The sequence below is a fragment of the Spermophilus citellus genome, assembly GCF_964194105.1.
Source record: "Spermophilus citellus genome assembly, chromosome: 16".
Taxonomy (NCBI): Eukaryota; Metazoa; Chordata; class Mammalia; order Rodentia; family Sciuridae; genus Spermophilus; species Spermophilus citellus.
In genome coordinates, this window is record NC_138196.1 from 66,331,135 (window position 1) to 66,355,138 (window position 24,004).

At 35.0% G+C, this 24,004-nt stretch overlaps 1 protein-coding gene across 1 annotated transcript in view; it reads left to right on the forward strand.

Moving 5' to 3' along the window:
- The window catches only part of LOC308635169 (putative ATP-dependent RNA helicase DDX60), an 88,900-nt gene extending 69,806 nt beyond the window's left edge, over window positions 1-19,094 (forward strand). Inside the window, exons 32-39 of the mRNA XM_081269441.1 lie at window positions 3,450-3,554; window positions 3,793-3,934; window positions 5,771-5,892; window positions 10,818-10,965; window positions 12,766-12,908; window positions 14,211-14,362; window positions 15,286-15,348; window positions 18,369-19,094. Of these exons, the coding sequence (XP_081125567.1) occupies window positions 3,450-3,554; window positions 3,793-3,934; window positions 5,771-5,892; window positions 10,818-10,965; window positions 12,766-12,908; window positions 14,211-14,362; window positions 15,286-15,348; window positions 18,369-18,468 (975 nt within the window). The 3' untranslated portion in view covers window positions 18,469-19,094. The remainder of the gene's footprint in view (window positions 1-3,449; window positions 3,555-3,792; window positions 3,935-5,770; window positions 5,893-10,817; window positions 10,966-12,765; window positions 12,909-14,210; window positions 14,363-15,285; window positions 15,349-18,368) is intronic.
- The last annotated feature ends 4,910 nt before the right edge of the window (window positions 19,095-24,004 follow it).

Here is a 24,004-nt window from a genome sequence, read left to right on the forward strand (position 1 = left end):
TGGAGGAGCCAATCTTTAGTCACTATGTGACCCGCAGACCCCATGTTTCCTGGTCTCCTGAGTTCAGTTTCCAAACTCAATCTCTCCTGCCCCCCACCCTTTTGAATTTCCAGCCAGGTGTGTCTCTCCCCACTGGTCCTGTAAGCAGCTGGGGTTGGAGGGGGAGGGAGAGACCTTTGTTTCCACAACCATGAGACCTCTGCGTGAACCTCTCTCCACATTTGATTTTCTCCTGGTCATTTAGACACACCCTGTGTCATTCAGTGTGGGTTTGTCAGGCCTGTATTTCAGGCCAAGCTCAGGTTTGTCAGGAATCACTCCCCCACCTGCTTGCCCCTATGCTGCAGCTGCAAAATGGTTCCTTCCTCTGTCCTCTACTTATAGCTGGGAGAGATGTGGCTTCTGTCCCACACAAGAATATTGTGCAGTCTGCTTTTCAGTTTAGTCTCTAAACCCAGACATGCCTCAGGCACCCTGAAAATGTGTATTCCTTTAATTCCTTTATTTCTCCACTTTGCTTGAAAAGGGATCACTCTTACTGTGGCTCTGGTGATTTTTTTTTCCTTATTTTATTATATCCAACCTTCTGAGGAGCCAATTGTCTTTGAATGTGCAGTATTAAATTCCAGTTGAGTCCCCCTTCTTCACTCCTCCCCCTGCCTCTGTTTACCCACCTTGCTGATAAGCTGCCTGTCTGCCTTCTTGGTTTAACACCCAGAGCAGCCAGAAAAGCGACCTTCTCCATTCTGCCTTGGATCTCCTCCAACAACAACAACAAAAATGTATTTCTTAAATTATATTCTTGTTATTTGCTTCTTGTTCTTTTTTGGTGGTGCTGGGGATTGAACCCAGGACCTTGTGCATGCAAGGCAAGCACTCTAGCATCTGAGCTATAACCCCAATCCTATTTGCTTCTTTTAAATTCAGTTTCTTATTCATGAAAATTTGCAATTTTTAAAAAGTAAAACCCTTTTTTTCCCTACTCTCTATTGATTGGCTTCACTCTGTGACCACATGAAATTCTTTGCTCTAACATTACTATCATTACAAGAGAACATAAAATTTACTTTCCACACCACTGATGCATTCCTCAAAGTGTCAATTCTGTTCTTTAGTAATACAAAGGTGGATTTTAATTCCTCTACTAGACTTTTGGTTTTCTTAAAATTTTTCACTATATCATATATCACGCTTTCATGTCAAAATAATGCATTTATTTTCTCACAGTTCTGGAAGTTCTAGGTCAAGGTGCCAGCTGACTGAGTTCACAGCTGACCTAGAACTTCCAGAACTGTGAGAAAATAAACTTCTGTTCTTTAAGCCATTCAACCTATAGAAATATTTTTATGGCTGCCTAATTACAATACTAGTAATGCCTTAAGATAAATTAATAAATAAATGATGTAAACTTTAAAAAAAAATAATGCATTTATTTTTAAAAATATCAATTTATCTTGTCTATATACATGCCATTGTGCTTTCTCTCATAGAACTGTATTATTTGATATTCATTAAGTAGGCCAAGTAATTTTCCAAAACAATTTTTTTTTGCTGCATGCATAAAACAAATTTCATAGATGAGACCTACCAACATTGATAGCTGTACTCTAAAAATTAGAGTAAAAACCAATGTTCTTATCATAGTCTGTGAGGTTCTCTAGAATCTGATCTCTGGTTAACTTGTTGAACTCGTCTCTTGGTGTGCCATTTGCCCACTACTTGCTTCATCAAGAGTAAGGCACATAATAGTTTGAGAACAATGGTTCCTGCTATTTCTTTTCAGATACATGCTTTGGCCTATTGCCTTACCTCATTACATTGTTTGTTCTAACATTACTGTCAGTGATGTCTACTCGTACCACCCCTCTTATGTGACAAATGCTTCCCCTGATGGCTGCATTGCAATTCTTATTCAAGTACTACATGCTACAAATATTTATTAAATCTACACCAAAAAATCTGGCAAACAAGTATCACTGGCCTTAGAGTACTTACCTTGTACTAGGTCAGAGAAAATAAAAACACAATATAAATAGATATAAATAAACATACATACATGCATAGGTAGATATTTTATGTGATATAAATACAATGCATAACTAAGCAATATAAGTTCAAAGTATGGATCATATGATGTTGTTAGTCACTATAACCTACAATGTGCAATGTTTTAGGATTCAAATCTTTTTAAAAATATTATTTATTTATTCTAATTTGTTATATATGACAGCAGAATGCATTTCAACTCAGCACACATATAGAACACAATTTTTCATGTCTCTGGTTGTACACAAAGTAGTCACACATTTGTGTCTTCATACCCGTACTTAGAATAATGATGTCCATCTCATTCCACCATCTTTCCTACCCCTATGCTCCCTTCCTTCCTCTCCCTCCCCTTTGCCTATCTAAAGTTCCTCCGTAACTCCTATGCTCCCCCCATCCCCATTATGGATCGGCATCCTCATATCACAGAAAACATTTGGCCTTTGGTTTTTGGGGGTTGGCTTACTGCACTTAGCATTTATATTCTCCAACTCCATCCATTTACTTGTAAATGCCATGATTTTATTTTATTCTCTTTTAATACTGAATAGTATTCCATTGTGTATATATACCACATTTTCTTTATCCATTCATCTTGGTGAGGCTCATCATGGGGTCTACCCTTTTAAGGTCACAGTGAATCACTATGAGTTCATCACCTCGTAACTACTCTGCTGTTTTTTGATAGTTGCAATCTCTGACTATTGTAGAAGTGGCACATGGGTAAACAAAAAAGGACTGTAGAAAAGGTCATTTTTAGTGCCCTTAAAATGTATCACCCTTCTCCCCCTTTTCCTTCCTGCTTTCCTCTCTCCCTTCCCTCCTTTTACTTAATACATTCCCTTTTCCAAAAGTACAAATTCTTTCTTGGTTCTATAAACTCTCCATCCTAAAAGCAGCAAGGTTTAAATTTTAGTAATGCTAGAAAGTTTTCCTTTTATTGAGACTATATAGACATTTTCGTGGGGCCTCAAAAGCCATGTGAAGTTCACTGCTGTTTGACTCTGGAAACCAATCAGTATTTTTATTTCTTTGATTTTAATCAACCTAGTTCCATTATTTTTGCAATGATACTGCAGGATACTGAATAATAAATCTTTTGTTTTGCTCTTCCAGATCAAGACCTATACGCTCTTAAATTGGAATGACTTTTGTTATCAGATTGCTTAGAAATACATTTTATTTCTTAAGTTCTGTTCCATGTGCTCTGTTTTGTTATAGGCAGGATCTCTGTGTAGGAACATGATGAATCCAATTGTGTGAAATTGAGTTGAATCTTGGATATTGCTGATATCCATGTGTATAATAGATATGGACAATACCTACTCTATATTATCCACTTAGGAGTGTATTTATTTCACATGCTTATCAATTTGGGTAAAGAAAAGTGCTCTTTTTAATAGGTGCTGTCAGTGCTAAAGCACTCATTGCTGTCCTTCAAACGTCCCAAAGCCATGGAGATGTTAAAACTCTACTTCTTATTTTCTTTGCAGTTGCTGGTGAAAGAGGTATGATTATACTTTTTTTCATTTCTTTCTTTTTCTTTTCATTTTTTTTAATGAAATAGGTTTGCCAACATCTAGAGTTTTTACCATGTCAAACTCATTGTAATCTTTAGAAGGTTACATTCATCATTAATATTACTTACAGTTATCAAAGTTGGGCCAGGTAATTGTTATCAATCTCTCTTATATTGGCATTAAATAATGATTTTAAACTAATAATTTTTTTGTTCTTTTTCTTTAGGGATATATAGATCAAGAGGGCAATCCTATGGGGTTTGCTGGACTTGTATCACATTTGCATTATCATGAACCTTCTAATCTTGTTTTTGTCAATTTTCTTGTGAGAGGTCTTTTCCATAAGCTTTGTCAGCCAACTGAGAAAGGTAAGCTTGGAGTCTATCTATCCATATCTATATATATCTCCAAAAAGTAGCAATAGATTTATAGAAAGTTAGCACTTCATGAATGTTTTTCTCTACAAAGAAAATACAGTTAGTATGTATGTAATTTACAGTACCCCAAATTAGATAAAATAAAACACTCACTAATATCGACTATATGGGAAGCAACCATATTTTGTGACATCTACTGTAAAATGTCAACTTCTTGAAACTATTAACTTCGGGGACTCCTTGCCTATAGGATTCAGAACATATTGAATAATATACAATTTTTAGAATAAATATATTCTCATCATAAAAAATGATATAGTAAAGTAGTATGTTGAAAATAGAAAATTAACCAGAATTCTACTATCCATAGATAATCACTATTAGTATTTGGGAATATTTTCTTGGAATATAATTGTATGGAATAATTAAATAACTGATATTATATTAATTATATAATCTAAAATCTTGTTTTACTAGTAAACATATGAAATTTTGCCCATATCATGTAAATTTTTTAATAATTTCCATTTAACACAATTTTTATGAAAAGATTTTGATTTCATTTAAACAATAAAGTCCTTACATAGTATCCCTAAAATAAATGTTACCCTCTCATAATATTTGTGTTTAATTTTACATTTCCTAATGCCTGCTGAACTCAATACCTTTTACATTACCTTACCTTCTATATTGATTGATAAGAACACTCTATTTTTACAATAGACGTAGTTGGTATGTTGTAAATATACATTGTTATATGACATAAGGTTACTCAGGGAATTCTGCTCTTCAAAAATGTGTGAAAGAGGGGAAATAACTTCAATCCATGGGATGTACAATTCCATTCATTGATGTGGAGATAGGTGTGTATGATTGCAAACAAGAATATGGAAAATTTGAGAACTTTATGAGGGAGATGATATCAATATCAGTCTTGTAAACTAGGAAACTAAGGCACACAGAATACAGAGAAGCTAAACAAATTGGCATGATTCTGTCCTACAGTTTTAGTAAGTCAAAATCAAGATTGAAATATAAGCAATCTGAATCTAGAGCCAATGTTATTAAGCGTCACTTTTTTTTTTTTTTTTGATACTGGGATGGAACCCAGGGGTGTCTCATCATTAAGGTCTATTCCCAATCCCTTTTTATTTTTTATTTTTGATACAGGGTTTCACTAAGTTGTTGAGAGTTTCATTAAGTTGTTGAGAGTTTCATTAAGTTGTTGAGAGTTTCATTAAGTTGTTGAGAGTTTCATTAAGTTGGTAAGTCTGGCCTCCAACTTGCAATAATCCTGCCTCAGCCTCCCAAATTGCTGGGAATATAGGCATGAGCTACCATACCCAGGACATTTCAGTTTTTTTTATCTCTTGAGTATAGTGTTCATGTGTCATGAACTTATAGCAACTCAAGTTGACAACAACTTAGGTCAGGCAGGCAGATAAAGCCAGGTGGCTATTTTGGGGCCAAATTTTAGAAAGTCTTAGAAAGTTGGATTTTGTTTATCAGTCATTGAGTCAGAGAATTTTGAGTAGATGAGAGAGACATGATTAGAATTCTGATCATCTACTAGAATAGACCAAAGTGAGGAAAACCTATGTAAGGAGACAAGGCAATTAATGTTTGGGATGACTGGAATATGAACTCAGGTAGAAGCAAGACTGAAATAAAAGCACAGATGAAAACTGTTATCAGTACAGTGATTCTGTAGTACTATATCTGTCTCAAATTTTTAATTTCTGTGAAATGAAATGTAATATAACTATCAATTTAAACATGAAAAATAGATACTTTTTCACATTTATAATAAGACATTGTTTCTCATAGGCTCAAAACGTTTTTCTCAAGATGTTATGGAAAAACTAGTGTTAGTTCTGGCACACCTCTTTGGAAGAAGATATCTTCCAGCAAAGTTCCAAGATGCTAACTTGAAGTTTTATCAATCAAAGGTAAAGTGTATGATGGTGATAAAATTTATTCATTAAGGTTATTAAATAGATAGTCCCAGAATGATTTAGCAGCAGTAAGGTTTTATTTTGATAATTTGTTTTATAGAATAATTTGTTCTTTTCGTAGTTTGCTTAATGTTTAATATATAATTCAAAAGTTGTCCTCTGTAAATCTTTTAAAAAGTTAAATGCCTTGAGTAAAAAATAAGATTGAAATCTTACTCATGTCTTTCATTTGCTTGTATTAAATCACAGCATTAAGAGACTAAAATAATCGATATGGGTAATTACACATTTAAGTGAAACAACCATCCCCATGATTGAATCTACAGTTCTCTTAGGATCTTTTTACCTTGATATAATAGATAAAATTGCTATTATAATTATTGAGGAAAAGTTGACTGAGGGTACAATTTGGAATATAATACTATATAGTACTATATGTGCATAGTACTATATGTTGTGAAGTATAGCATATTCAGTGAGAAAGCATTAGACTAGTCATCCAGGAAATCATCACTTTACTCACAGACACCAAAATCATAGAAACTCTTTTCCAATTTTATTATTTTATTTGCAACATTTTCTTTGGCCATGATTTCATATTATTTCAGATATTATTACTGATATAGTTCATTAGAATCTGAGAAAGTAGGATATGCTAGTTTATACCAGATAGCCTTAGTGGAAAGATGCTATGGAACAAAAAAGAAGAGTTAGTGTACATCTTCTAATTCTACAATGTTGAATTAGAAATCTGTGCCCTTACTAAATATCCTCTAGATCAGTGAACACAACATTAGTCATTGAAATATTATCACACTTTTCCACAACATGTACATTCTTGAAATACTATTTAATTAAATTTGTATTTACTTAGAACTAAGTCTCTATTCTTAAAAAGAAGGCCATCATATAAATACAATAAAAGTAGATTCTGAATAGAAACATTCTCTCTCTCTCCTCTCTCTCTCTCTCTCTCTCTCTCTCTCTCTCTCTGATTTCCAATCATATATATATATCTATATATATATATATAGATATATATATAGATATATAGATAGATATAGATATATAGATATGATTGGAAATTGTTCTGCTTTCAGTAGATGGTTGTCATTCTTCCTGCAGCAGAGAGCTATGAAAGAAATGATGACTACATGTGTTGAAATTGCATAGTGGCAAGAACTTTCCCAGATGTGATAGAAATTTCCAACATAGGTTTTGTCTCAGAGAACTTGCCAACCCTGGACATGGGTGGAAATTGAAGTTAGCATATTTAGAGGGCCTCTCCAGTGAGAATAAAGAAGGCCAATAAAATTTTGTGCTTATATAGAGCTCAAGTTACAAATTAAAAATTTTATAGACTACAATCATGTAATGTGTTTTCATCACTCTGTAACATACAAGTTTTGTGCTCAGAATCCCAAGAGAACCATGACTTAGGAATGGAGACAAAGCAGATATAAACTGAGTATTATTAAAATTCCCAAACAATGAGAGTTAACTTCAGTCTACTTGAATTAAGAATTAATTCTTAATTAATTCTTAATTCATTGCTGCTTTCTCTTTTGGCCAAATACAAAGATGGGTAAACTTAGTTTGATAAAAGATAGCATCTGAAGCCTATAAAACACTTTTATAAGTTATTTCTGATTTGAAAGCAAAACAAAAATTCTAAAGAAGTGAGTAAACAGTAATATATTCCCGATAAGCAGGAAGAAAAGCAGGTAACAGTAGAAGACCCACAGATTTAGAGTTAAAATACAAACAAGGACTTGCAGTATGACTAATATGTTGCAATAGGGAAAAACATAGACAAAATTGGTAAAAATGATGGAGAGTTTCACTAGATAATTAATATATTTAAAAGTGATAAGTGGACATTACAAAACTGAAAATACAATACTTGACTCCCAGAATATATGCAGCTAGAAGTCAGAATCAGTAAGTTAATATAACTCAGTAGAAAGTATCCAAAGTGTAACCCAGAGAGAAAAAATTAAAATGAAATCAGGTGCCATAAAAGATATGTGGACCATACTGAATTGGAATTTGAAAAGAAGAAGAGGAATAAATATGAAACTAGAGTCAAAAAAGCTAATGGCTGGGAATTTTACAAGTTGATGAAAGACAGAAAACCCATAGTTTCAAAAACTTCGTCAATTTCAAAATTTCAAATTTCAATTTGAAAACCACAGGGATACAAAATGGCAGCATGCTTCCTTCAAAGAAGTGATAGCTAGAATGACACCTGACTTTTAAATCAAAATAATGAAAGCTAGAAGCAATGGAATAATATATTTTATGGGATGAGTAACTCTTAATTCTGAAATCTAAATATATTCTTCAAAAGTAACTGTGTGTTCAGGCATGAGATCTGAACTTGCTGCTGTTAAGCTTGCAAAAAAGAAATATCACACATTGTAGGCAGATGGAAAGAAAATCTAAAATTTGGAAACATAAAAATGCAGAAGAGAATGAGGAACACATAGAGAGTAATAGAAGGAACACTGAATTAAGAGAGATAATAAAAGAGGAGAAAAGGTTACATAACAGATGGTACAAATAAGAAAAAATAATGAAGTAGAAAACTTAATTATACTATTTTTTTTTTTTTGGTGGTGCTGGAGATTGAACCCAGGGTCTTGTGCATGCAAATCAAGCACTCTACTGACTGAGCTATATCCCCAGCCCCAAATAATTAAATTAAATATAAATGTACTAAATATACCAAGTAAAAATCCTATGATTTTCAGATTGTATTTTTATTTTAAAATAAAGCCATATACTTTATAGAATACACAAATATGTGTTTACAAACAACACAAGTATATTGCATTTTTGGTATGAAATCTCCAGAAAAGTTGGAAGTAGAATGTTGAAAAAGGATGTGGCAGTTAAACACTAACCAGAAATACTTTAATTGCCAGGAAATTAAACACATTAATTTCCAAATGCACATAGGAAAAAAAAAGAAGTAAAGTGGTAATTATAAAATATTTTAAATTAATAACAACGAATGAATGAGACTTACAAATCCTAATAAAATATAATGAGGCAATGCTTGAAGGAATATTTAGAGTATCCAAATCACATATTAGAAAAGAAGACAGGCTGAAAAAAAACAGCCTAAGGATCTGGGAAAGTTTAGACATGAGGTGTCCCTCAAAAGCTTATGTGGGAGGCAATGCAGAAAGTTGAGAGATAAAATGATTTGCTAATCAGTGCATTAATTCACTAACAGATTAACTTGGAGGTAACTGTAGGCAGGTAGGTAGCCATGTGGCTGGAGGCAACAGGTCACTGAGGGAAAGTCTTTAAGGTTTATATTTTGTCCCTGGTGAGTGGAGCGCTTTCTGCTTCTCGATTTCCATGTCCTGAGCTGCTTTCCTTCACCACACCCTTCTGCCATGATGTTCTGCCTCACCTCATGACCAGAACAATGGAGTGAGTCATCTAAGTACTGAGACCTCTGAAACCATGAGCCCCCAATAAACTTTTCCTCTGCTAAAACTGCTCTTGTCAAATCCTTTGGTCACAACTGCACAGAATTGACTAAAATAATAATCTAGAATATATAGAAGGAAAGAAATAATAAAATAAGAGCAGAATTAAAGTAAATTGAAAACAACTGTACACAAGGGAAATTAACAAAACCTAAGTCAGGTCTTTATAAAAAAAATAATAAAATTGATTAATGTCTAGCAAGTCTCAGAATAAAGAGAGGCAAAAATGCAAATATCAGAAAAGAAAATGGAACATTATTTCAGATATCAAAAAGAGGAAAAGGATATGATGAATTACTTTATGCTAAAAAATCTGACTCGATAAAATAGACAAATTCCTATAAAATTTATACTTCCAAAACTTACTAAGCAGGATATAATAAAATTTTAAGTGTCTGATATCAATTAGAGAAATTTAATCTACTAGTAAAAAAAAAAACAAACTCTTCTATTAAAATACCAGAGACTCAGATGGCTTTACTGGTCATTTACTTCAAATATTTAAAGAATAACACCAATGTGTATGTATGTCAAGGCATGAGATTGTACACCTAAAATATGTACAATTTTTTATTTATTAAGTATGTCTCAACGAAACTAGGAAAAGAGAAAAACCTCAGTCTTGAGAAGCAGATAAACTGGGTTTTGAGCATAATCCCAGAAACTCAGAAGGCTGAGGCTGAGGCAGAAGGATCACAAGTTCGAGGTCAGCCTCAGCAACTTAGTGAGGACCTAAGCAATTTAATGAAATCCTTTTTCCAAATAAAATTTAAAATAAATAAATAAATAAATAAATGGTGCTGGGGATGCGGCTCACTGGTTAAGTGCTCCTGAGTTCAATCCCAGCACCAAACCAAACCAACCAACCAACCAACCAAACAAAATCAAAAAGAAGAAATATTTACACTTTCTAGGTAGGAGCAAAATTTAATCTTAATACCAAACTCAAAAAGAATGTTACAGAAAAGAGTCATATATCTTTCATGAATATAGGTAGAAAAATAATTAATAAAATATTTACACAATGAATCCAGTGAGGGTTAAAAAACCAAGTGAAGTTTATTCCAGTCATGCAAGTATCCTTTATCTTGTTAATCGCTCTCTAAATGTGTCATCAGAGTCTTTGAAATGTTTGGAGAAGTCTAATGTCTACTTGAAGGTATGCTTCTACTTAAAAATTAGTTTCAACTGAGTTGTGTCAAAGCAAACTTTTAAGAGCAAAAATATAGAATTTGTTTTTATAAATGCAAATAGAAACAAAAAATAAATTTTACTTTAATTCTACTAATGAAGGAATGAATCAATGGGATTGTTGAATAAACAAGTTATGCTGCACAGTTTTTTGCCTTTTTTATATCAACAATTCAGTTTTTAAGGAAAATACATGGATTGCTCTGAAATATGCTTGGCTTCTAGGTGTTCCTGGATGATCTTCCTGAGGATTTCAGCGCTGCTTTAGATGACTATAACATGCAAGTTACAAAGGACTTTGCCTGTTTTCTGTTAATTGTGTCCAGATTGGCGGATATGAAACAAGAATATCAACTCCCACTGTCAAAAATTGGTAAGCATATTTTAACTGCATTGTAGAATAGTTGAAGAATAAAAAGTCTTGCCCAAGATTGTTTTATCTCAGGGTTTTGATCGTAGCTCATTGGTAGAACACTTGCCTAGAATCTGCAAGGTCCTGGGTTTGATCCCTAGCACATGAAAACAAAAAGTGTATACACACACGCACACACACACACGTATATAATTAAAAGGTTATATTTTAATATTTTATTTTATATTATACATATACACATACTACATTTTACAGATATACATGTATTTACACACATCTACAATCAAAATATTTTAAAATTATTTAATTAAAAACATATACTTTTTAATCTCAGAGGAGGACTGGAACCCTGGAAAGGTCAGCCTGCCTCAGAAAAGGGGATTCCTTTTGCTTTCCAAAGAAAGAAACTGATTACTAGAAGTTGAACGGGTAGTGGAGAATGAAACTAAGTAGTAAATCATCTTGATTAAAGGCTGCCTCTGAGTCAAGCCTGGAAAATGAAGTAAGAACATCTGGAGGATAAAGAGAAATTAGAGACTAATTAGTTATGTCTCTCTTTTTCTTGAGAAGAAAAATATAATTTACTTTTCATGAGCATAGGCTCTGGTCAGATTTCTGGGTCCAAACCCTGGTTCTGCTACTTATTAGCAGTGAGATTTGGGGCACGTGACCTCATGATCATGTCTTCTTTTTCTCCATAGATTATAATTGTATTAGTTTGGGTGAGCTTTAAATGATTAATATATGTGAATATCTTAAAAGAGTGCTTGGCACAGTATATACATTATGAGCATTTGTCTCATTTTTCTTTTTTATGACTAATAGATGGAATCATTCTGGGGGAAATAAATGGGAGAAGGTGACAGAGATAAAGGAAAAGGTTTGTGTTTCAGGTAGTTATATACTTGTTTCCTTATTCCCTAACATCCTCCATTGGAAACAGTCAGGGAGATGGAGCTTAGGGCTTTCCAGGTCCTATTAAGGTAGGAAGCAGCATGGACAAAAGCAGACAGTGAACGTCCCAAGGGAGGAGAAGTGGGAACGTGAATATTCTGCCTCCATTGCATATGAGAGCCTAGTGTGAATATATGACCTGGAGCTTTATAAGAGCATGAACGGAAATGCACATTTTCTCACCATCCCCATACCTACTCATAGTGGCTTATTGGCATACCCTGTCTAGAAAACTCTAGGCCCAGTCTGAATTCAGATAGCTAAAGTACCAAGGTAACTAATGATCATTTTCTGTAAACGATGTGAGCTGGGCCAGTGGTACATGCCTATAATCCCAGTGGCTCAGGAGGCCAAGGCAGGAGGATTGTGAGTTCAAAGCCAGCCTCAACAACTTAGTGATTACCTAAGCAAATCAGTGAAACCCTGTCTTTAATTAAAATACACACACACACACACACACACACACACACACACACACACACACACGGCTCAGGATGTATCTCAGTGGTTAAGTGCCCCTGGATTCAACCCATCCCTAGTATCAAAAAAGAAAAAAAAAGTAAACAATGTAAATTCAGTTTCTTATTACCTGTTGATCCAAGCAACTAAAACATAATGCACATTTTTAAAGCAGTGATGCTAATGTTAACAGCTCACACTTGTTGAATGTATCCTAACCCTAGCTGTGCCACTTACTTTGTGCAAGACAGTTCATTCGGTCTACACTGTGACCGTCCCCGAGAAGTTGAATGGCCCCCCCGTATAGCATGGTCTAGAGCAGGTGCACAAGGTTTGGCAGTATGACTCAATTCTAAAAACTAACCTGTCCCAATTCTTGTTGGTCAGAATTCACAGGTGAAGAATGTGAAGACTCCCAACTCGTGTCTCACTTGATGAACTGCAAGGAAGGAAGAACAGCGATTTCACCATTTGTTTGTCTCTCCGGGAATTTTGATGATATTTTACTTCAATCTGAAATCTCAAGTGAAGTAAGTGAAGAGTGGGGTTTGTTAATAAACCTCCGCAGGGCTTTACCCCATTCTCAGTGATGTCCTAAAGATACTGCTTTTGAAGTGTGCCGGATTCTGGCATACAAATTATTACAGATTGCACTCTAGAAAGATTTGTTTCCTATATTATATTTAAATGATTCCATATCAATTTTGAAGCATCTTTCACAGGTGAATATTTACAGAGCATTGCTTGATGGTAATGCACTGTGCCTTAATCAGCTCACTTTATACTGCTTACTAGTCAAATGCAAGATATAATCTCTTAAAACTTCCTGTTTATTACTTATTACAGTTTAATCCTAAATATGTAAACTTCCATTTCTTTAAAGAACATGTAGCTGAGTGATGAAGCATAAAACTATAATGAGCACCCCTTAGAACTGAGGACCCATATGTTTCTCCTCTATTTCATTTTCTCCCTTCTCCCCGCCCAGAGTCTCCTAAACTTTGTTTTTCATTCTTCTTCTTAAAAATGTCATATTACAATTTACTTTTAACATATGCTTGCTTTTAATTTTACAAAAAGTGAAGGAATTCCCAACTGGAGTTTCCTAAAAATGGCTTAAAAAAAAATTCCATGTTATGCCCCTGATTCATTCAGGTTGTGACTTGAAGCTCTATTTTATTTTTCCTACTTCACGATATTTCATAATATAACACAACCTGTTGCTCTATCTCTTGTTGATGATTGTTTGGTCTGTTTCTAATTTTTTTTTTCTGTTACAAATAGAGTTGCTCTGAAAGCCTGCTGCCATTTGTAGTCTCCCTAGCAGTATCCTAGAGGCCCATTGACCCCGTAAAGTACAGTTCACAGAAAGGGGCAGACAGAAAACCATTTACTTGCCTTCTTCCTCTCTTTGTGGTCTTTCTTCTCATCCTTCTTTATTATCCCCCTTTTAGAACCCGATTCCCAGAATAAAAGTTGTTCAGTTGATTTTTCTCTAGTTATATATAAGCTTCTAGCTCCTTGGTCGTCTGTTTGCAAAGGTATTCCCTGTCCTGATGAGGACAGTGGTCGAGTTTTAAATGACTTTTTCTTTCCAGTCTAGTGGTGGATGGTTGAACTTGCAATCAGTCTACTGTGGAAGCAGTGATTTTCGCGGGTAGAGCTCATCCGTACTCTAGGCTTGCTTAAGATGTGGGGAAGACACCTCCTCTTTCCCCACCAAGAGAGTGCTAGAAAAACATTGATTAAAGGAAGTAACTACAAGGTTTGCTATAATAAATCCTAAATTTTCTTTACACATAAGTAACTAATTAATATGTATATTTCTTCAGGTCGTTCTGCACACAGTTGGTGTCAATCACATTCAAGCCCCTGTGCTGTGGCCACAAAATTTTGACAGCCAAGGAAGAAAAATGCCACTCAATGCTTATGCACTTGATTTCTACAAGCATGGTTCCCTGGTAGGATTATCTCAGGACAATGGGTATGTCTTCTCTCTTGCCTCCACTTCCATTGAATGAATCAATTAAGTGGATTTTAGGGGAAAGCTCTCTGTACAGTTTTAGGTAGAGGTTAGACATGCTAAACATATAACACTTTTGCTTTATAGACTAATGGCAACAAATGACAAATTCTATCCTTTTATGTGTGTGTGTGGTGGAGAGGAAATATTACTGGGGTTTGAACCCACAGGCTCTTAACCACTGAGCCACATTCTCTGCTGTTTTTACTTCTTTATTTTGAGTCAGGGTCTCAATAAATTGCTTAGGGCCTTGCTAAGTTGCTGAGTCTGGCTTTGAACTTGTGAACTTCCTGCCTCAGCCTCCTCAGCTGCTGGGAGTGTGCCATCGTGCCCTGCAATTCTGTACTATTGTTTGTGCTTTACCAACAACATGTTGGCACTTAGGCCATCTCACTTGACATAAAGATAGATCTCAATTATATTTTTACTTCTTTCAATCCCATTTATCCATTATTAGATATTTTTAAACTGAAGGACAAATAAAGACCATCCTATGCTCTCTAATATCTGAGAAGAGTATACACAGAGTATGCAATTCACACTTCTGAGGATGTGACAGTTGCTTTAGCTCTTTGTCAGGGACACCATTATCAAAAGTAATAAGCAAGGTTATACACTGTTAAATTTACCTGGGAAGGGAGAAATTGACATGGTTCTGAGTACACAGATGTGGAGATGGGTTCACCAGAGTAGGAATTCAATATGCATTTTACATAAAATTTTGAATAATCCTTATTAAAATATTTTAAAATTCTGAAATTCTTCACAAATGTAGAGCATTTTTGATTTTTAGATCCACTTACTGTGAATAAGCATTACTAATGTGTTACATTAGTAAATAATACATTTGTGCCATTAATTTTCAATTTTTTTTTGTTGTTTAGGTTACATCCAGGGGACGCTTACCAATTGCTGAAAGATTTTGCACTCACCATTAGATCTATCAGGTATGTTGTATATTTAAATATTGCATTCATATTTTTCAATAATTTAACTGCAATTCAAAAATATACTGAGGTCTTCCTTTGAGCTAGATACTTGGAGGTGCCATTGAGCCTCTTTACACATTCTATGCATTTCAGTTTCCCAGAGGGTCTTTAGAACGTCTCCTCAACACCGTGTTGCATATTTTCTATAACAGAATTAATTCCAAAGCCCATCTGAGATGAAGTTGCATTATTAACGTACTGAGGCACTACACGCCAATAGGCAGGAAATTCCAAAGTCTCCCTGACCCCAGATCCTAAGATTCTCTACTGTGCACCAGCAGTGTGTCAACATCCTTCAGAAGGCCCCTTGGGGCTCCATCAGTTCTTTAGTTTATATCCACGTGCATACTCTTGAATCTCTTACTTTACCCAGTGTTTTCTCCAGGCTTCATCTGACTCGGATCTCTCATGTTGGTTTCTGTTTTCATCTTTAACAAAATCCACTGGGGAACCAAGTGATATCAAACTTTATATGGAGGTCCACACCTTTAGGGTCCATTGGCCATCTAAAGCTGCCCAGTTAGATGACCATCTTTGTCAAGCCTCAAATCTGCATGTACTTCAATTCTTTACAGATGTTCCTTCACTCTGTCAGTTATATACATTTCATTTGCTATAAATCTTTTTATTATTGGGTTTTTGCTAATCAGGTCATCATTTTTTTATTTCTTTGATCTAAGCTGAATCAGGCCTGTTTGAACTTTTAATACAGAGAGTGAAGATTTAAGGATGCTAGAGCAGAAGAGAAAGGTTTTGTTCATGTGGAGTACTCAGAGTATTCCTTGAATAGCTCAAAACGGCCCCAAGTTATTTTAATCTCCAAAATGGTCCAAGAAACTCCAGGGATTTTGGAGCTGTTTCCAGAAAGGGGCTTATGAAATAATCCATTCATGCATTCATGTGACAAGTATTGATGTATTATTCGTTCAAGGCCCTTTTAAAAATCCTGGATAGACAGAGTCATTAAATATATCCCCATTAAAAAAAAAAAAAAAAAAAACAACTTGCATAGTGAAAGAAGGAGACTTGTAGATGTTATAAATATTGTAAGAGTTATCATGGCAGATACAGAGTAACAAACTCTGCTTGGATATAGAGGACTTTAAAAGGAATTTTTTTTAAACCAAGTCTAAAAGCATAGGACAAAGGAGATAGGGTTTTCAGAATGTACAAATGAGAAATGTTCTGATGTTCCAGGGATAGGGTTCAAGCTCACTATGGTGACATATAGAATATGGGACTTGTGAAGATACTGGGCTGCTGTAAGCAACAGGGAATTTGGTTCTATATTAGGAAGGATGCTAATTGTCATACTATAGAAATTGGGCTTAGGCAGTGCATGAGCATGAGTGTGGCATATCTGTGGTTTATATTTGTATATATATGTTTGTCTCAAAGTTCATTAACTGTGAAAAAGCAAGAATAAGTGAGGGTATGAATTAATGAAATAGAAGTAATGACACAGAAGAGTAATTAGGGAAACTGTATGAATTCAAAGAGATTGGTTTAAATTTCAAGCTGCTGGAGTTTTCTATTTTAGTTAACTCTATAGAAAACACAGAGAGAGAAGACAATATTTGGGGATGAGAACCAAAAATAGTGAGTTAGAATTTATCTTTATTATGGGATATCTGGGGAACACCATCAGGAGACAATGTCCAATAGTTACAAGTATAGGTCTGTAATTCAGGAGCAAATTCAGTATTACAGACCACAGGTCTGATCATTCTTGGTGGTAATTCAGTGAAGGCACCAGGATTAAAAAAAAAAAATGAACCCTAGTGGAAATAAGATGATGCAAATAGTGAAAAGCTAATAAGATGTCCTGATTTTTTCAACCTTTGGTCAACTCAGTTACATTTTTCATTTGTGTATCTCTTCTCTCCTTTCTTAATACTGCTATATCAGATTACCTTAAACTTAATGGTGTTAACCAACACAAATTTGCTCTTACCGTTCTGGATGCCAGAAGTTCAATATGTGACTCACTGGGTTCAAAATGATGTGCCTCTAGGGGACAGTCTATCTTGTTGCCTTTTCCAACATTTGAAGGCTGGGATTCTTTGGTCCTGGGTCCCTTCTATCTTCTAGACCAGCAGTGGTCAGTAGAGTCCCACATTGTGCCACTGACACAGGTCTTCTACCCCTGTGTAGCTTTGGATTGCATAAGGCCTACCTAGATGATCCTGGGTACTCTCCTAGATATTTCCTGGGTACTCTCCTAGGCAATCCAGGGTACTCTTCTAGGCAATCCAGGGTACTTTCCTAGGCAATCCTGGGTACTCTCCTAGGCAATCCTGGGTGCTCTCCTAGGAATTCCAGGGTACTCTTCTAGGCAATCCAGGGTACTCTCCTAGGCAATCCAGGGTATTCTCCTAGGAAGTCCTGGGTACTCTCCTAGGCAATCCATGGTAGTCCCTTTAAGGTCAGACAATCAGCAACTTTATATTCATCTGCTGCCATAATTCTACTTTGCTGTGTAACTACAACATGTTCATAGGTTTAAGGGGATTTGGATGGGGATATACCTAGAGAGCCATCATTTTTCTTATTTTCTCATACATATATGTAAAGAAACATTTTTTTTCATTCCATAGGGATGGTTGTCTGTGAGTTTCAGTATATCTTGGGCATAATAGCAGAAAAAACAAAATATGACTCTTAAGATACTTACAGAGAAAATGTGCTGCATTATCGAAGAGAGGAGGGATCAGTTTTACATGGAATTTGGTGGCTTTTCAACACTCCTAGTAGTAGAGGAACCTAATGGGAGTTGTCTTTATTTATTTATTTATTTATTTATGGATGTGTAAGGCTTTTTTGAATAAATATTATTCCTTTATCACTATCTCTCATATTTAGCCAACATTGTTGGGTCATGTGAAGGGATTTGCTGACTTCTGCCCACCCAGGGAATGCCCTTATAGTATGCAATGTTATTAAAATGGGTACTTTCTATATTTTTTTTCTATTTGCAGTGTTTCCTTGCGGGAACTATGTGAAAATGAAGATGACAATGTTGTTCTGGCCTTTGAACAACTGAGTGAAACCTTTTTCGAGAAGTTTAACAAAGTCTGAAAACAAAGTCTATGCAAAAACCACTTTAAAATATTCCCATAGAAGTTTTATGGGTCGTGTTTTATTCTTGTGCTTTTTGTCATAAAAATGTATGTGACAAAATGGAAATCACAGCACAAGTTAAGGAGAAGCAGTCGATCCTGTCATGTTCTATCACGAGTGCCCTTAGACAAATCATTTAGTAAATCTGAATCTTAGTTTCTTTTTGTAGTTGGATAATGCATAATTGCTTATGTCTCAGGTATGTTGAGGATTGACTGAGAATGTACAAGAATTTGTATGTGACTGAAGAACAATTTTTATTCTATAAGATCTAAAAAATATTACATTTAAAATATTTTTCTCTCTACTGTGAAGATTTGTAAAAAGTTTCTAAGGCTTGAAGAAATGACTGCAGTTCCCAAAAAGTGAAATATATTTTTACCAATTAACCTAAGTGGTAGTACATGATTTAGATAGGTAGCTATTGAAATGGTACATTCTAGTAAACAAACTACTTTTAAAACTACAAATGAAAGTTTTGGTATAAATTTTGTGATACTTTAAAAGAAAACATCTGATGATTTGCTTTATATTAGTTGTATATACATGTCTGGAAAACCAAAAATAAAATAAAATGGACTAAGTCTTTTAATATTTATTCACTGTGTGAATTATATGCATCATATGAATTTTCGCACTTACACATTTCATATACATATGTACATAATATAATATTTTATATGATATGTGAAAAATATAGAATAGTTTATATATAATAATTTTCTCTCCCTAGCTTCAGTCTCAGATCACAGTTCCCATATTTAGTCTAGACTGTTAACTTGAACATAGAACAAAAAGTCTATTCTCTCCTGCCACCTCAATGTTTTACTGAATTCTGCTCTTTTGCATGACATTATTTATAAATACTTTACACTGGCTTTGGGAAACACCTGTGTCACATTTTTCTGGAGATAGGATAATGCTTGACTCCCTGGATCTGGCACATCATTTCATGTACCATGTTAGAAGGTTTTGCTTTCGTTGGGCTAAATCCATTTTCATTATTTAAAAGAAGCACTACAACAATTTCTAAGCACCAAGACCCTTAGAAAATAAGGTGGTTTCTGCTGACTCTTAATCTGAATTCAAAACAATGATGTACAATATTAATATATTGTCATACTGTCCCCCCTACTTGTAGTTATGAGGGCTAATTGAGACATGAAGATTTTTTTTCCCATATGACTAAGTCAATCTAGCGTCCTACTTTTTAGACAATGAATAATGTTATTTTTTTTTTCAGCTGAAATCTTCTTGAAAGATGGGAACTATTCCTAACCTCCTTGAAATGGGTCCAATGGGGCAGCTTCCCTTTTGATTTTTAGCAAAAATTAATCAAATACATTCTACTGTCATGTAAATCTAAAAACAACAAATTAAAAAGTAAATTTTAAAAAGGCAAAAGGACTAATCAGAAATGGTTTCTAAAGAGTGAGGTTAGGCATAGGATATTCGCAAAAGGATAAAGTAGGAGCTATTTGGATTCATTTTCCCTCTACAGAAAACCAACTATCCAGTAGTAATGCTTTCACTCAGAATTTCTGTCACAGAAGTCGGTATTGGAGGCTGTAATGATCTCTTTTACCTCAGAAAAGAAAATACATGAGCAGACAGTAAGGGAAACAGATTTCTTTAAATCACACATGTCTTTCCCAAGTGGGCGGGTGCTACACATGGAATAGTTCTCTGAACTCAAAGAGTTTCTATGCTGGAATAAGTGAGTTTGAGGTGGACATCTGTTTTCCACCATTCTGGGACTCTTCACAGTAAGCCCACAGGAAGTATTGCAAGTGCCTGCATTGGTCTGGGCAAAGATTTATTTTGAAGATATGACTGTGAAAACAACTAAAGCAAAATGTGACAAAGGAAATTTTATTAAAGTCAAACTCTAAAGTTCTGTATAAGAAAGAAATAATCAACAGAATGGGAGAAAATATTTGCAAATTCTTCATCTAACAAGAGATCAATATCCACAATATAAAAGGAACTTTAAACAAAGCAAAACAAGAAAATCCCCAAGTAATCTGACTTCCAAAAAATTGGAAAAAGATCTGAATAGACATTTTTCAAAAGGAGATATACAAATTGCTAATGGGTATATGAAAAAAATACTGGGTATCACTAATAATGAAGGAAATGCAAATCAAATCCACAATGAGATGTTATCTCATGCCAGTTAGGGTGGCTATATTGAAAAAATAAAAAAAAAAAAATAGCAAGTACTAGAGAGGATGAAGGGAGTTGGGAACTCTCATACATTGTTGGTGAAAATGGAAACCAGTACAACCAGTATGGAAACCAGTTTGGAAAATTTTCAAAAAACTAGAAATAGAACTAACATGATCCAGCAATCCCAGTATTGTGTATATTCAAAGGATTGAAGTAATTCTATCAAAGAGACATTTGCACTCATGTTTTCTGCAGCATTATTCATAAGAGCCAAGATACCAAATCAAGCTAGGTGTCAATTGACAAATGAAAATACATAATAGACAATGGAATGCTGTTTAGACACATTCCATAGCAATGGGACCAAGGTCCCATCCTGGAAACACAGGCTACTGTCTTGAAGACTGCCACTGAGCTGGGAGGGAGAGTAGGGGAAGGGAAAATATAATGCTACCGTTTTCCTACTGTTATGGGATAGATAGGAGATGTCCCCCAACAGCTCACATGTGAGAAAAAGCAAGAACATTCAGAAGTGAAATGATTGGGGTGTGAGAGCTTTAACCCAGTCAGTGAAATCATCCCCTCATGGGATTAACTGGGTGGTAACTGAAGGTGGGCAGGGTGTGAGTAGAGGAGGTGGGTCATTGGGGGCATGGTGTTGGGGTATATATTTTGTATCTGGTGAGTGGAGATCTCTCTCTCTGCTTCCTGATCATCATGTGAGCTGGTTCTCCCTGCCACACTCTCCTGCCATGATTGATGTTCAGCCGCATCTCAAGCCCTGAGGAATGGAGCCAGCTGTCTATAGACTGAGACCTCTGAAATTGTGAGTCCCCAAATAAACTTTCCCTGCTTAAAATTGTTCTTATCTGGTCTTTTAGTTATAGTAGTGAACAAGCTGACTAAAACACCAATCCTATTCACTCAGAGTTAACACTTTGACTTTTATTGGGGGGCAGGGGGAGTCTGACAAGTTGATTGTATTAGTTTTTGTTTCACTTTTTTGGGATGTTTCTGCAAAACATCTTGCAGCTGCCTGCTCTGCTATTTTCATGATGTGACACGTTTTAATGTGTGGAATATTTAAGTCTGATGATATTAATGTGCTAGTACTCAGAGTTGTATTTTTCAGTCTAATGATTAGCCTCTCTGTTAATCAATTTATACTTAAACTATAGTGCAATATTGCATGGAAAGGGCATGATCACTTCTCCTCTTTCTATATTTGGTTTCATTGTGTTTCTGGATCAGACAGAATTTCGATGGATGTTTACTATTTCCTTTTCTTTAGGTTGGGTGCACAGCAGAAACAATTTTATTCTCATTTTATTCTCTTAAATATTGCTTTATTATTATTATAATTATAATAATAATAATAATTATTATTATTCACCAAGCTAAATATGGGAGATGCTTTTAGCTTAATCAGAGACTTTATATTTGCTATTCGGTTTCAGATCCAGAAAACTTCTCTGCATTTGAAGATCATATAACCAATGTAGTATCATTTAAGCATAAATAAATACCAATGAGGATAATTCAAACACTAAATTTTTCACAGAATTTCAATAAGTGATTTATGTGATGATGAAAACAATAATGTTCTGTCAGCATTTAAACAACTAAATGAGGCATTCAACACAAATGCTTGGGAAAACGGAAGATGCTGACGATATTAAACTTTACTGTAGTGTCCTTTTGACTTATGAAGGGCTCTGTGAGGCCCACTCTTTCTCATATGACTTAGATAAAATTCAAGACTTTTTTTTTAATTTTCCAAAGGTAATCCTTGATATACCTTCCGAATTCCCATTCTTTGTTTCATAAGTTAACCGATCAACACCCGCCCCCACCACCCAGCCTTCTAGACAACTGGACTTCACCACATTTTAGTTAGGCTTCTTCCCTCCCTAGAGTTTCCCGAATTTGACTCACCTTCAGACTGAGCCTCTGATGAACAGCTACTCCTTAGCTCTGACTCCTGAAATCTGCCTGGTGGCATTCTCTGATCAATTTTCCTGATCAACTGTCCATGTATAGATCAGCTGTCACGAAGAGTTATCAATCAAAGCCATTCCCAGATAGACAATTTAATCATACTTTGTATATATCTTACTCTCTCATACCTGATTCTTTCTGATTTTATTTATTCCTCCCTATAATCAGAAAAAAATCCCTTTTCTGACTGATCTTCGAGGTCCCTGTACATCTCCTGGTCAGAGTTTCCCCTCTGTCACAGTAGCCCCCTTTTCTATCGCAGTCAGCCCACTTCTTCCATCCCAGTGGCCCCTGTATGCCTATTGCCATAGTCTTTATGAATAATGTCTCCTTCTGAGACCCAATTTAGGATTTGCTTTTGATTTGAAAACAGCATGTTGTACCTAAGGAAGAAAATGTAGTATCTAGCCAATATAGAGATTTCATAACTATTGAACTACTTACAGAAAGATACCATAGTGAGGAATTTTTAAAAATATTTATTTTTGAGTTACAGGAGGACACAATGTCTTTATTTTATGTTTTGTGGTTCTGAGGATCGAACCCTGTGCCTCAGGCATGCTAGGCGAGAACTCTACCCCTGAGCCACAACCCCAGCCTCAATTTTTTTAAATATCTAAATTCTAAAAAGGAATTCTAACATTTTCTTCCTTATGGTTTTTAGCTGACAAAAGTAGTATGTATGCTAAATACCTTCAACAATTATTGTATGAGGCTTGAAATTCTGATCATGATTTTTTAAAAAAGAGAAATCAAGCCCAATTTAAAATGACATCATACTTTTACCATAGTATTAAATTAAAATCTGGACAGTGATCTCACAAATCTAATTATTCTTAAATTTTTCATGTTTGTACCATTTTTTTTTTCAATGTTTCATTTCATTCCCTATCAGATGCCAGGTACTTTTTCCCCCTGAGACCAGCAGAAGCCGATCCACGGGGTCTGAGCCATAGGCTATTGAAAATGGTTCCATGCAGAGGAATAACTTCTGTTGTCCCCCACAGATTCATCTAGATTCATTACCTTACCTACTTCACTACCTCTGCTTTCTGGTATTGGATTTGGGGTTTACTTTGTTTGCACTGGGAGTCCTCTGTGGTAGATGTACTGGCCTCTGCTTTCATTCTTGGCAAGACTGCCATATCAGTGAGGTCCTCCCAGTATCTGATATCAGTGAGTATTGTCTCCTTTTTACTCCTAATTTACTGTATCATGAGAGACAAAAGGAATTAGGCTGCATTGATAGCATAGAGCATGTAGTAATTTCTAAAAGTTTTTGATGTTAAGGAATAAAGACAGTGAACCACCTTTTCTGGCATTGCTT